The 14,433-nt window shown below is 40.1% G+C and overlaps 1 protein-coding gene across 3 annotated transcripts in view; it reads left to right on the forward strand.

Moving 5' to 3' along the window:
* Positions 1 to 14,433, forward strand: part of TRIM24 (tripartite motif containing 24) — a 1,966,170-nt gene that overhangs the window by 1,400,295 nt on the left and 551,442 nt on the right. For all 3 annotated transcript variants that reach the window (XM_044087935.1, XM_044087936.1, XM_044087937.1), the window contains exon 12: positions 11,598 to 11,724. In XM_044087935.1, coding sequence (XP_043943870.1) covers positions 11,598 to 11,724 — 127 coding nt within the window. The remainder of the gene's footprint in view (positions 1 to 11,597; positions 11,725 to 14,433) is intronic.

A 14,433-nucleotide genomic window follows, 5' to 3' on the forward strand; every position in this document is an offset into this window, starting at 1 on the left:
TGAAATCTTTTGTATACTGGCCGGACGTTCAGGTAGCAAGAGGAGAAAACCCATATGCACAGAATACTGCAGCATGGAAGAGGAGGACAGCTATGGTTATGGTAAGATTTTACACAACTTTTTTTGTCATTTTTAAGTAAGTAGATACTTAGTGAATCAGTTTGCACTTGATGTAGTCACACAGATGATTTTTTTTTGTGTGTGTATAGTTGTTGATGGAAAGCATGCATTCTCCTTTTCCTTTGCATGTCTTTGCAGTGATAAGCACTTGGAGTTGTCTTTGACCACAGATGCTGTTTACAAATTTTCTGCAGTTTTTTCTGCTGCTGTTTGATGCATGGGAGCACATGAAATGACATATTCCTGCTGTTGATGCAGTTAACCTAGTGCTTCTTGTGCTTGTTGAAATGTCTGAACACTGGCAAGGTGCAACGCCTTGGAATAAGTCAGTCTGTAGCCAAAGAATGAATGACTTGTATCACTGCTTCATAACTAGGATAATCATAGGTAGGTTTTCTTATCTCTGCTGACAAATCTTGTTTTACAGCATTCAGTTGAGCTTCTGTGCCAGAGACTTTTTCTTGGGCTTCCAAAGTTTGCTTAAAAGTTCCTTCTTAAGGAGACCTTTTCTTGTAGTTGTCACGGCTTAGTTACCCAGATGATCCAGAGGTCAGTGGGTCAAAAATTCTATGGGCTGCATCTGTTTTTTTACAGCTCAGTCTACAGAATATCAGTTCACTGCAGAAGCAGAGCCTTAACAAGTTTGAGAGTTCTTTTTGGCTTCAGACTTCTCAGCCAGATCAAGAAATCAAGAAAAGAGGGTTTTTTTTTTTCAGTCTAGCTCAGTCCTTAGTTTACCATTCAAGATTTATTCACTTTAATTTCCTATGTTTTATGACAGACATTTAATCCCTGAGATTCTGAATGGCATCACAGTGCCCTGATGAAACGGCCTTGATTTAATTCTCCCATGTAGCGGATGTGGCATTTGTCTCTTTTAGTTTACCTTCTCTGTCGTTTTTGTAGCAAGTGTATGTTGCTTATCAGAGGCATTTAAATCAAAAACCACATTGTTAGATTCATCATTTCCTGTTCTTGCATCTTCTTTTTTTCCCCACATGTTGACTGCATATGGCCAGTCAAACCAAGGCAACGGCAAGGAAATTTGTCAAGATAATAGGATTTATGACAGCCATGATTTTCATGATTCCTTTAGTCAAGACTCCACATGAGAAAAACGTAGTGGTGCTTAAATCAGTGTGGCACCAACATCAACATCCCCTGGCATTCCAGAATATTGTTTTGAGATTTGTGAAAATGGACAAACTTTGGTGGAGAGACTAATTTTATCTGAATCAGGATCTCCTATTTTCCTTACAGCACCAGCACAATTTATGTACAGACTCCTCAGACCTGGGGAGCAGTGTCTGTGTGAGTAAAATTGTAGGGCCTTGGGAACAAAAATGACAGACTAAAAACGCATACATGTAAAAGATGCCTGCAGTAATAAATGCTCTCGACTTTCTCAATCATCTGCGAGTCCCAGAACTGGCACAAATTATTACAGACAATACCACAGTAATGTGGAACCTAAACAGGGGAGCAGTGTCTTGCTGTCTGTGCCAACTAGCCATGGCAGCCTGAGATGTAGCTTTTCTGTGCAGCCTTACTCTACCAGTCATCTTACATCCTGCCAGAGCAAATTTTTTATGGCAGACAAGCTCATCTGGACCAGGATAAACCCTTCTAAATGAAAACTAAATCAGGAGGTCTTCCAGGAATTGATCAAGCAGTAGGAACATCTTTGGTAGATAATGTTTGCCTCCATTTACAGCATTCACTTATTAAAGTCTGCTCCAGGACCCCATACAAGAAGATATGGAAAACAGACTTATTCTCTCCTCCTTGAACAGGGATGTTCCTGTATTCTTTTCTACCCTTTCCACTGATATCTAGGGTCATTCTGAAGATTCATGACATCTGTCCAAAGAATCATTGTGATAACTCTCTTCTGACCTAGTCAGTAGTGGCTCTCCCTTCTTTTGGTCATGGCCGGGGAAGTTACCACAAGCTTCATCAGACTTGATCTACTCGCACATCACAGGGAATGTTTGATCCATCCCTACTTGAATCAACTTCAGCTTCCTGCCTGAATGATAGTCTGTTTATACCTTTTAGGCACCTATTTTCTGAGGATACAGTAGGTACTGAAGAAGGGAAGAAAACCTGTCTCTAGGAAATCTTATATTGGCAACTAGATAGTTTTGTAGTTAGTGCCAAGACAAGAACTGGAACCCTTTTAAAGCGAGTATTTATTTGATACTGTAATATTTGTGCAAGCTATTTCCACTGGGCTTTCTTACTCCTCTATCAAGGTTCATTTGTCTGCCATTTCAGCATGTTTGTCCACCCCAGTCAATGCATTACCATATATATCCCAAATAACTGAGGCCCCAAGACCGAACCCTGGGGCACGCCGCTTGTTACAGGTGTACTGCTCGAGGTGGCTTCCCCTATTTTGACTACGTGGGTTCTATCAGTGAGCCAGTTTTGCTACACATCTGGTAACATATGGATTGATGCCTAGTTGAGCACATTTATCTTTTATGCCTGAGTGGGGAATAGTGTCAAAGGCTTTGGCCAGGTCAAGGTAGGCAGTGTTCACCATCTTCCCCTAGCCCATGACTTTGCTGACTGTCTCAAAGAAGTCAACCAAATTTAGCAGACATGATCTTCCCTTGACAAATCCAAACTGTATGGGATCAAGTGTTTGGAGGTTGCCAATGTCCTTGTTAATGAGATCCATGATAACCCATTACATGGCTTTGCAGATCAGATTAGTTAGGTTGATGGGTCTATTATTTCCCGGATCGGTGGACACTCCACCTTTGTGTAAAGGGATGACAGTGGCCGTCCTCCACTCAGCAGGGATGAGGCCAGTACTCGGGCTTTGGCTGAATAGGGTGCCTAATGGTGCTGCACATTCCTGCCTAAGTTCACATATGATGCAGCCTGGGGTGGTGTTAGGTCCCATGGAGGTTGTATATTTTGCCTTTGAGAGAGGAGTGATGACCTGTTCCCTAGTTATAAAGGGGAAGGGGCAGGTACTGGGGATGTCCTGATTTACTGATTTAGGGGACAGAGGGGTAAAGTTTGCGCTGAATCTGTCAGCCAGGAAGTTTGCTATATCTGCAGCATTTGTATATGTGGTGTCCTTGACCACCAGTTCTGAACAGATCTGGGTGCTTCCTTTGAGATTGCGGACATATGTGAAGAAGGCCTTATGACTGTCTCTAGTAGATGTGGCCAATTTTGACTCGAAATTTGCATTGGAGGATTTTACTAGTGCTCTTATTTGCTTGTTCAGGCTAAGGAGACATTGCTTACAATTGAGCATCTGCTCCTTCTTGGTCTTGGACAGCAGTTTTTTCCTTTCCTTTTGTTATAGAGTTTATTTATTTCAGATGTCCACCAGGCAAGTTTACTCTTCCTTGCAGAGGATGATTTAGTCCTGTCGGGTATTCCTGATTCCATGCATCTATATAAATGCTTGTATAGCGCTTTGGAGTCATTTTGGATATTGGTGCCAGTTCCTGCAGAGGGAGTGGGGGCTGTGAAGCTGTTTATACCATCTCACAAGAGGCTATAGTCAGCTTTGGAGACGTTTTTGTGTCTGATCCTAGCTAGAGGGGGGTTGGGGGAGATGGCGACTTCGAAAGTGACTGCTTTGTGGTTGGATCTTACCAGGGAGGATGATACTATAGGGATGCTGCAGTGGTTACTCATGTTGGTTAATACCAAGTCCAAGATGATATCACCGTTGTGGGGGTATTGACTAGCTGTTCCAAGGCATTTGCGTTCTAGCATGAGTAGTTCTTCCAGTGTAAGTTTGGGAAGTTAGTCACCCAGGATCAGGGTAAAGGGTTGAATCTTGATAGATTCAAACAGGTCCAAATAGGTGGATTGGGCATCTTGAGTCAGATTTGGGGGCCAGTAGCTAGCTATGATTTGAATAGGGGTCTTGTCAATGGTTAACTGCAGCTGGAGTGTCTCCTGTGCATCATACTGCTTGACCAGTCTGGAGGTGTGTATGTCTTTAATGTATATTGAAACTCCACCTCCTTTGGCTTTACTGCCCACAGTTTGGGGTCTGAATGTATGATAGGATGAGTAACCAGGTAAGGCTGGGGTGCTCTCCACAGCTTTGAACCAGGTTTCTGTGACTGCACAGATGTCAGCATTTTCCAGGCTTAGGAATGCTTGCAATGAGTGCAGTTTCATGTTTAGACTCCTAGCGCTTAGCAGCATGACCTTTAATTTGTGTTTTTTTGAAATTTTTATGTTGGTAGTTTTAACCGCATCACTTTTCCTATAAAAGGCACTGTAGGGTAGGCAAGAGCCTTTGCCAGAAGCCTGAAGCCCAGGTGAGACAGATGCAGGCCTTCTCTGGCAAAGCATCGTGGTCTGTTGGTCAGATCTTCCTAGGCTGTCTGGTACTGGATCCCCCCCTGGAATGATACCAGAAAGTAAGCCAATTGTTAAAGTCAATCAGTTTCTGTTTGTATTGAGGCATCATTCTGGGTAACGGCAGAATGCTGCTTAAGGCTAAGGACATACCTGCTTGGGACACACAATCCGCAAGCTCAGTACTGTTGTTGAGAGACTTGAATGCATGTGTGATATGGCGGATTCTGGCACCCAACAGACAACTAACTGTGACTTTCTCCTTATCCAGCCTGGCGAGAGGCACATCTGTGCGTCTCACAATGAAGTCTCCTATGACTAATATATTGGGCTTATGGTAAAGCCTTAGTGGTTGTGAGGCACAGGTGTGTGCACTGTGTGTGGTATGTGGAGTGGAGGGCTGTGGAGATCGTGTGAGTTTTTGCCTCAGAGGTCTCCTTTGTTTGTGTATATTTATGTGAAGGACCTCCCCTTACGTAGGTGTGTGTTGTGTAGGTGTGGGTGGTGGTTGAGGTGTAGTGATTGTGTTGACAACCTTTTTCACTACCAGATATACTGGCTTGAGGCGGAGAGTGCTTGGATTCTAGTTCCTAATATAATCACATCTCTCTCAAATTGTGTTCCTAGGTGGTAGTAGTAGATAGTTGTCTGTGTACATGAGGCAGTTGCTACACTGTCTCAGGATGCCCATATCAACCAGTCTGGCAGGAGAAACTCTAGGAAATTTTCCATCCATATTTGTCAGAAACTGAGGGACAAAGGCCAAGGAGAGCTAAGGGGTGGGCCTAAAGCCCAATAACACTTAATTTTGATAGGCTGTAAGCAAGCAGTAATAAATGCAAAAGAAAAGATGCAGTTGAACACTTTAGAGAACAGGCAGCAAGTAGCAGGAAAAAGTAAGGCAAGAAGAAGTAGAGTGGTAGGAAGAAACAAATTAGAAAAGTATGTACAGCTGAATAAAGTGTCTTATATATATATATATATATATATATATATATGTGTATATATGTGTGTGTATATATATATATATATATATATATGTGTATATATATATATATATATATATATATATATATATATATGTGTGTGTGTAAAAAATTCAAGGTCACGTGACTAAGGGGTTTGGTGTTCCCAAATGATCTCTGTATTGGGTAGAATGACCTAAAGAGCTGAGACTGGGAGGAGTGTCCCAGATCAAATTTACAGCAGGGGCGGGCAACTTCAAGAAGCACCAACTTTAAGAAAACAACAGGAATGGGAGGGTGGGAGAAAAACGTTTCAGCACAGATCAGAAAACAATGCCAGCAAATGTATAAATAGTTCAGTCAAGCAAAAATAGACAGTGCAGAACTCCGAGCAAAGTGCCAAAAAATATACTTATCAGCTCTATATTTCCAGATTGAGAAGCACTCAGTCAGAACACAAGGAGATTCTAGCAGTGATCTGCAGGAATTTACAAAAAGGGAATGTTTTTATACCAGCAAGCCTTGAGGCAATCAGATATCACAAAAGCTGTTAGACCAGTTTTACCAACTTTTAAGAGCACAACAGCTTGTTACTCTGACTTCTGTAAGAAAATTATATAAGTTGCAACATCGTGTAGTGGGACAACCTTTATTTTTCGCAAAGATAAGGTTTTCATTTTTTTTATTTTATGCCTAAAGTATTACCTGAGCTTACTTGCCTAGCTATCCATCTCTATGATTTTGTTATTAAGCTTTAGAAAGAAAAGGATCTTCCATACCTCTGGATGTCCACAGGCTACTCTGATATTATCTTGACATAACTAAAGTTTTGAGAGACACTCATTTCTTATGAAGGTAAGAAAAACAGGACAACCTTTGTCAAAATCAGACTATTTCCAAGTGGATGTCTCATGCTGTTCCCTTTTGTTTTATCCACCATAGTAATGGTAACGGGTGGATTCTAGAACTGTTCTAGAAGCATTAACTTATTCTTTTGTGTATACCCTTGTAAAGCCTACAAACTAGATTCCTTCTCCAGGTCTAGGGCAGGCTTTCCCATTATCCTGGTGCTCCTGAATCCTTCCTCCTCCCAGTTAGTATATGCCGTGGTAGTCTACCTATATAGCTAATGCTAAGACAGTGGTGATCAAATGATCAACATACTACAGCTGTATAAGTAAACTTACTGTAACAGTAAATGTTTGAATAATCAGTGCTGCAGTTGTCACACCATCTCCCAATCCTCCTCATTGTTGTACGTTTTTGTAGACAGGATTGTGAGGATTTTTATTTTTAGTTTCCTAGCATTTACCTTTTTTAGGGCTCTAGCCTCCCTCTCTCAGTTGGCATGAAAGCTCTGAAGGGCTTGGCACCCTAACCACTCTTTCTTCAGCTCTGCTCTTACTGATTAATGGTTTGGCTTCATGGGAAATTGATCTTAAGCTTTGGAAACTGGCAGACTTATATTGTATATATGTGTTGTCTCCTTTCACACTCTCACTATCTTTCTTCATAGAGCAGAGCCTTCAGTCACTACATCTGACCTCGATATTGCAGAAACTCTGCCACAAGGCCCTACACCTGCAAGTTTACTGAGAATTTTGTCAGTGTTTACAGTCTGCAGTTACTACATCTGACCTCGAACTCTGCCATAAGGCTGTACATCCACAAGTTTACTGACAGTTTTGTCAGTGTTTAATGTAAGCATGTTTATCATGAAAACCTTGCTGTGTATTAACTTTAATCAATTAAATACATGCCTGCTCTGTGATTGACGGTCTCTCTCTAATGATCCATGCACTCTAAGGACCTCTAATTTAGTTGGCCACTGCCCTCTTTTGCTTCACCAGTAAACTGTACTGCTTATGCCAGTCATTTATCTCAGGAAACGACAGACAACCCGTTTTACTTGCATATCTTGGTTAATTGATTTTTTTTTTGGCTATAAACTGATTGATCTCAGTTGTAAATTGACCACCTGACATCTGTGAAAATTATGCTACTCTTCAGCTTATCCTCTATTCTTCTCCTCCTACTGTGCCATCTTTCATCCTACCATGATTCAATAATGTCTCGCAATATCCCTCAACCTCTGTCCCAACCTCCTGTCCATACTTCCTATTTACACTCTCCACACATTGCACCAAACCTATTTAGTATTGCCCCCTTGCCTTTATTCCAAATATAGGCTGCTTAATTGCACTCGGCTCAAACCAAAACAAAATTATTTGCAAGAATTCTCTCCAAAAACAAGTATGTTTAATTCCCCAATATTATTAAAATCCTTCTAGGAGGAGATGTACACCCTAATCCTTGACCCACCTATTGCAATGAGCATAAAGGTAATTATCTCCCATGCGCTTCTGTAACCCAACCCTGGTGTTCTAATTTTTACTGCAGTAAATGTTAGAAGTTTAAGAAAAAAAAAACTGCTGACCTACATGCTTGGATTGTCTAACACAATGCCTAATGTTCTCGCTGTAACTGAAACTTGGCTTAAAACCAGCATAAATTACTCTGAAGTTGTACCTCCTGGCTATAATATCATCTGCATTGACAGTATAAAGAGGAAAGGTGGTGTGATGGTGTAGCTTTAATATTTCCAAGTACCTACCATGTTTCCCCTTACAGCAAGCCAACACCAAAATTCAGTTCAGCAGAGCTTCTTATTGCTTTCCTCAAAATAAACAGTTGTAAACAAATATGTATTACTGCCCTTTATATCCCTCCTAGTGATAATACAACTATACTGAAAGATGTCCTGCACAGGATAGCCATAATATTTCCACAAGAAAAATATTACTAGGTGATATGAATATCAGTTGGTTGGACATAAACTCTAAGTCCCCTACATCTAGCATGAACTTGTATAGTTTCACACATTATAGCAAGATATCAAATTCTCTATTAGACTGGATCCCAGTATCAGATCCTAGCAAGTACTCCACCACAGGTACATTGTCAGACTCTGTGATCATCTGTTTTTTTCAGGGGAAGATTGCACCTCTCATTCTAAGGCTTCTGTATAGTGGTGAAAGCCCTTCCCCACCCCATAGTGTATTTTTTTAGGCAAAGGCAAACTAATGGACCTCCTAACATAACTAGTAAAGCAAATCAAACACAAGGCCACATCAGGTGCTAGGACTCTAAATAAGTTACCTGATTTTAAGGCTCTCCTGCATTTGGAGCACATTCTTGTGTCTTGTTACTGAAACTCAGTTTAAATACTTGGAGAGCAGTCCCTCTATACCTGTATTTTGTGCATACCTTGTAGAAACTGTGGTGGCATATCCATATTAGAGACTATGTTACCTCGAGACAAATTGAGAAACCCAAAATCAGAACTTATTGAGAACCAAATCACACAGAATAGGCACAATTATCAGATCATAGCTTCCCCCATGTCCCCTTAAAACCATTATTATATTCCTAAATGTTCTGGATGAACTTCCTGTAAATAGAAAGTCCAAATTCCTAGTATACTTTCATTACCCAATGATTAACTGAGAAACTTGTACTCAATGATTAACTGGCACGCTTGTACCTCAGATGTAGGTTATGCTCAAAACTGCTTAGACCAAAGAACACACTAGAGGACAAAATGTTCTTAACCAGGTCCTTACAGGCATAGCAGCTGTTTGTACTATTACCATTCACCGATTAAATCCAGTCACAAAGTAACCTTCTCCATCAAAATCTCTAAGCCTTCAGATGCAAATGTCACTGAATTCAAGGACTACAAATCTAAACTTTTATGACAAAGTCACCAAATTCGCATATAGCTAGCTGTGTTACCCAAGATGTTAATAGGCTAGCTTCTTGCCCACCTTGGGTACGTACTCAAAAAGGTGTACAGTGTCTACATGTGTAAACAAGTATGTGTATTTAAACTCATTTCACTTGCTTCCACAACAATGGAGAATGTTGCTGCTGACAAAAGCAGGAGCACATTTACTGGCGTTATGTGCCTACTGTTGCTAAAATGCTTCAGCTGTATATTCTGTACATATTTGCTGTTGTGTTCTCACTGTAACATTAACTACACAAAAAAAAAACATAATGGATACACCAAGAACTCTACACAGATAATTTCAACAAAAGCAAAGTAAGCTCAAAGCTCCACGCAGTAAAAATTTTAGAAATGTATTATCAAATTGTAAAATAAGATAAACAAGGACAAAGAGGAGGAGGATGGATCCAGCCTCCCGAGAGGGAGCTTACCATCACCTCTTCCTTGTTCAACCTGGTGAGTAGCATGTCTGTGCATTTCACTGTGAAGTCTCCTGTAACTATATACCTTGTGATGTGATCTTAAGGACTTGTGTGTGTCGGTATTCATTCAGGGTGGTGCTGTATGTCCTTGGTGCTCTTCAGGGATTTGAGATTATGGTTTGTGGCTCAGAGGCCTTCTGTCAGTATATCAGAATATCAGTGAAGGAGCCCTCTGCAGTGGGTGATTTGTACCTGTCCAACATCCTCCTGTGATTGGACATAACCTTTTTTCAAGTTGTTGGATTTCCAGGAAATCAAACAGATATGGCTATGCAGTTGTTTTCTTCCTGCCTTTTAGGTTGTGCTCGTTGAGTGCATGGGATTATCCAGAGGGAGGGAGTGCAGAGGCTTGGCACATTGTCCTAATCTGATGTGGAACAGCTGGAGGCATGTAGGTTTTTAAGATAAAAATAAGGTCCAGCTATGTACTGCAGAATAAGTAATTCTGCAAATAACCTACTGCAGAGGTCTGCATCCTAGATCCATTAACATTGATGAGTACAAGTGCACTATATCCACAAAAATGCGTCATACTCTAAATCGGAACATGAATGAGGGCTGATTTTACTTTTATACATGTACATGTAAGCCGCGGTGGTACAGCGGTTTCGTTGTTGCCTCACAGCAAGAGGTTCTCCCATTCGATTCTCAGCTAGTGTGCAGGGAGTGCCTTCTGTGTGGAGTCTGCATGTTCTCCCCGCAGTCGAGTGGCCACCGAAAGACATGCGTAAATGGACATGCCTTCGCTGAAGGTTGGGCGTCGGGCTGGCAACTCGGCACCATAACAATCTACTGCCAATTATTAGCGGACTGGAGTTCCACTGTGGCGACCCCTTACCGGGAAAAGCTGAAAAGACAAACAACAACAGCAATATGTACATTTGTTAACCTGGTATATACATTTGTTAACCTGGTAAGCCCACTGAAAGCAGTTGTCCCTTTTCAGCGACAACACAGGCTCACTGGCTAATTAAATGACTTGCTCAGTCGCACATTTAGCAAATGGAGGTGGAAGGAATCAAACACTGTACCCTTTTGGTTACAGTAAGCAGCTTATTAACTGTTGGGCACCTTAATCCTCTATGCCAACTGACAGGATTTGGTAAAATTGGGAATTTGAATGAAAAGACTTGATCAGAATGACAAAATTCACAGAAAATTAAACATTTGTCGAGTACACTCCCAGCATGTGATCAAAAAACACCAATAACCTTTATTTCACGCTGTGTTTCTTTATGAAAATACAATGATGAGCACATTGTCATTTTAACCTAGTGGTTTATCAGCAACTAATTCAAGTGGCCAAAGTAGCTTTCATCACACCCCTTCTATCCCAGTACTGAACCTTTTTTAAAACAAAAAAAAAAAGAGAAAATTATTAAAATTCAGGCAAGCAAGATTGTTTTTTTTATTAAAATTCTGACCATCTTTATTGGTGGTTTTTGATCACTTGGCTTGGTGTGTATACCATAAATGTTTCATTTCCTGTGTGTTTTGATATTCTGATAGTCGTTTCATTTAGATGAAAGTGCTCAATAAATTTGATCTAGTCCTGCGTGGTTAGACTTATTATTGGGAGTTTGTCTTCACCTCAGTTATTTTTCGTTAACCAGTTTTGTTTTTGTGACATTAAAAAATAGAACATTTAAACTCTGTATGTAGAACTGAAGCTTCAGACTGAGAAATCCGGTGTGCTGCCATCTATAGAGACCTCTTTCAAAGATCAGCTGATAATGGTGAGTGCTGTCACATTGGTTTAATTTTGGGCTTTATTGCTGATTAGAATGTACTGCCAAATTTTTAAATAATTTTAAAATAATGTCATGGAGAAAATACTGTCTGCATTTGTTTAACTTTATTGGGGTGTACGTTAATTATTTTTAATGCTTTCTTCAGCTTGATACTGCAGCAGTGACCCTGTTTGATTTATTAGTCAAAAATGATAACACTAATCACTCAAAGAATGCTGCAAATGGAATGAGACAGATGCCAGTTTCCACAGTTCCATCCCCAGGAGTTACAGGTACTTATTGTTCTACAGATGTATGAATAGTATGTCAAATTTTGTTATGATAGTAGTAATAGAAAGGGACACTATATCCAGTTATTAAAATTGCTTCGCCCATATTTTTCTGTTCCTTGGAGTTAGTCGTGTTTTAAATCATTGCACTCCTTCCCCTGCAGTCATTTTTGCTTCCTCCAAGCATTTTGTACCTTTATCCTTAAATCCTGTCTTTAGTGTGAAGTGTAGTGTTTTTACATATTTGCACATGTATTCAAAGACATTATTTCTTGAACAAAAAGTACATCTGATTAGTGAAGGTAGGATACCAGATTCCTTTTGTGAAGCATGCTGTCATTAAAGGAAGCTAGTGAAGTACTTATAAGTCACAGTGCTGTGCCTTTATGTGTATATACAGACACCAACAGAAGACTAAAAGCTTCAGTGAGTACTTCTTACAGCTCTTGTACTGCCGCTGTTCTTGCATCTTTTCCTGCTGTTCATTTGTATTTCAGTCTTTCAAATCACTTTTTGACTCGCATTTCATCACATCTTTTGGGAAACCTTTCCAGGGCTAACTATGACATTTAAGACCACATTTTTTGGTTTGCAAACCAAGTTTTGAAAAGCTTTGAAGAAAAAAATTAAAAAAAAAATGTTGAGCCTGTGCATATTTATTCTTTTGTTGTACCTGAAGGTAAATGTTTGAGTAGGCTACTGTTGTAGGCAGACAGTTTGTACAGATGTGTTAGAGTGTAGAGGTGTATTAACATGTGCCTATTAGATACAGATGTGTTAGAGTGTAGAGGTGTATTAACATGTGCCTATTAGATACAGATGTGTTAGAGTGTAGAGGTGTATTAACATGTGCCTATTAGATACAGATGTGTTAGAGTGTAGAGGTGTATTAACATGTGCCTATTAGATACAGATGTGTTAGAGTGTAGAGGTGTATTAACATGTGCCTATTAGATACAGATGTGTTAGAGTGTAGAGGTGTATTAACATGTGCCTATTAGATAATGGAACTGTATACTTTTTTTTTTTTTTTTTTTAACTAATGTCTGTTAAGAACCCTACCCTAAACTGTTCATTGAGGAAATCTGGTGTGGTCACGCCTTGTGCCATCTTCATTTTTATTTCTGTTAACATTGGTAAAATTCTGTACACTTCACTAATTGACTACCATTCATTTGAAAACATTATCGCTTTTCTTTTCTGTTACAGTTCGAAAGTGCCTCTGATTTTGTGGCCTTTTTAATTGTCTTTTTCCTTACAATTATCCTTTAATAGAATTCCTGAAAGTTTTAGTCAAAAGATATTTTTGATTATTTTCCGTTTATTAGTTTGTTTCCATACTTTATCTGTTTCTGTAGTTTTTAAAAATTCCATAGGGTTCTATTTGAAATGTGTGCGTTTAATAAAGAAGCTGCAATGCAAGGAGAGAACTTGACATCTGGGAGTAGCTTAATTTGGTGGCCATTTTATGCTGAGGAGAAAAGCATGAAATGGAAAATTTAGTGTGGGTGCTTAGGATCACGGTTGAGGGGGGGGGCAGAGGTGCAGTCTAGACACAAGTGTTTTGCACTGCTGCGCTGAAAAGGTTGTCATCTGTTGGGACAAGATTCTAAATGGAATGGGAAGAATGACAGAACTGCATTAAAGTGTAGAACAGATGGATTGGCTTGCAAATGCTTTCCTCTTCTGCTGTAAATTATCTATTAACACCCTCTCGCTCAGGGGAATGCATGCATGCATGGTGTCACGTGCCAGACTAAGAGAACGTACAAAGCCTATTTGCTGTCCATTTCATTTATGCCAGTCATAGTGCTTGAGTTTTGTGGGGGAGTAGCAGCAAGAGTTTTTAGCTGCGACGTCTTTGCAACCTGTGCAGAGATGTGACGACCTGACAGTCATTTAGTATGTTTTTTTTTTCCTAGAGCATGGGACCTTTGTAAGAGGAGAGGGTAATGAGGCTATGTTCAGCACAACCCACTCTTCAGTGGTGTAGATTAGATTGTTTGCTTTTAGAATGTGTTAGCCTCCTAGCAGAAGTTTGTCTGAGTTTAACTTGCTGTTGTAGCATCTGTCATATTTCCCCTTTTTGATTGAATGTGTCAGACTTTTTAGGCAGCACAGTACAGAATTACAAGGCACACAGATATGTCCCTTTCAGATTATTGCTGTGGTGGGTCCTACTGGTTTTAGTTATTCTCTAAAGGCCCAATTATGGTGATACCTCTCAACCTAGTAGTTTCAGAAATCTACATAAGCCACTACCCCAAAATAAGGGCAGGTTTTCAATACTGCCCTTATGAATATAAATGGTTGTCCGAAGGAACTATTCAGAAAATCAAATCTATGTCATTACTTAGCATTTCCAATCATCATGGATTTACATGCAGATCACATTTATGATGAAGAGCTCAAATACACGAGTCATCGCTTTAGAGTTTCTGGAAGACAAGGCCCTTGCCCTGTATTATGTCTCATACAGGCTTTTATAGGGGAGATCTATGCCTGGCCTACAGGGCATTGTCAGACACCACTCTGATGAATCTCCTGCATATCCACAACATACGCAGCACCAGAATTACACATTCTAAACACTTAAAGCTTGCCTGTGATATAAATAGGACCTGTTGCAGATATAGGTATGTATCCCAGAGACTACTCCATCTATGGATCAGGCTCCCCATCCATGTGAAGCAGAGTTCCTCCCTAAGCCAA

This window comes from Protopterus annectens, chromosome 11.part0, assembly GCF_019279795.1.
Source record: "Protopterus annectens isolate FY-2018-M chromosome 11.part0, PAN1.0, whole genome shotgun sequence".
NCBI lineage: Eukaryota > Metazoa > Chordata > Ceratodontiformes > Protopteridae > Protopterus > Protopterus annectens.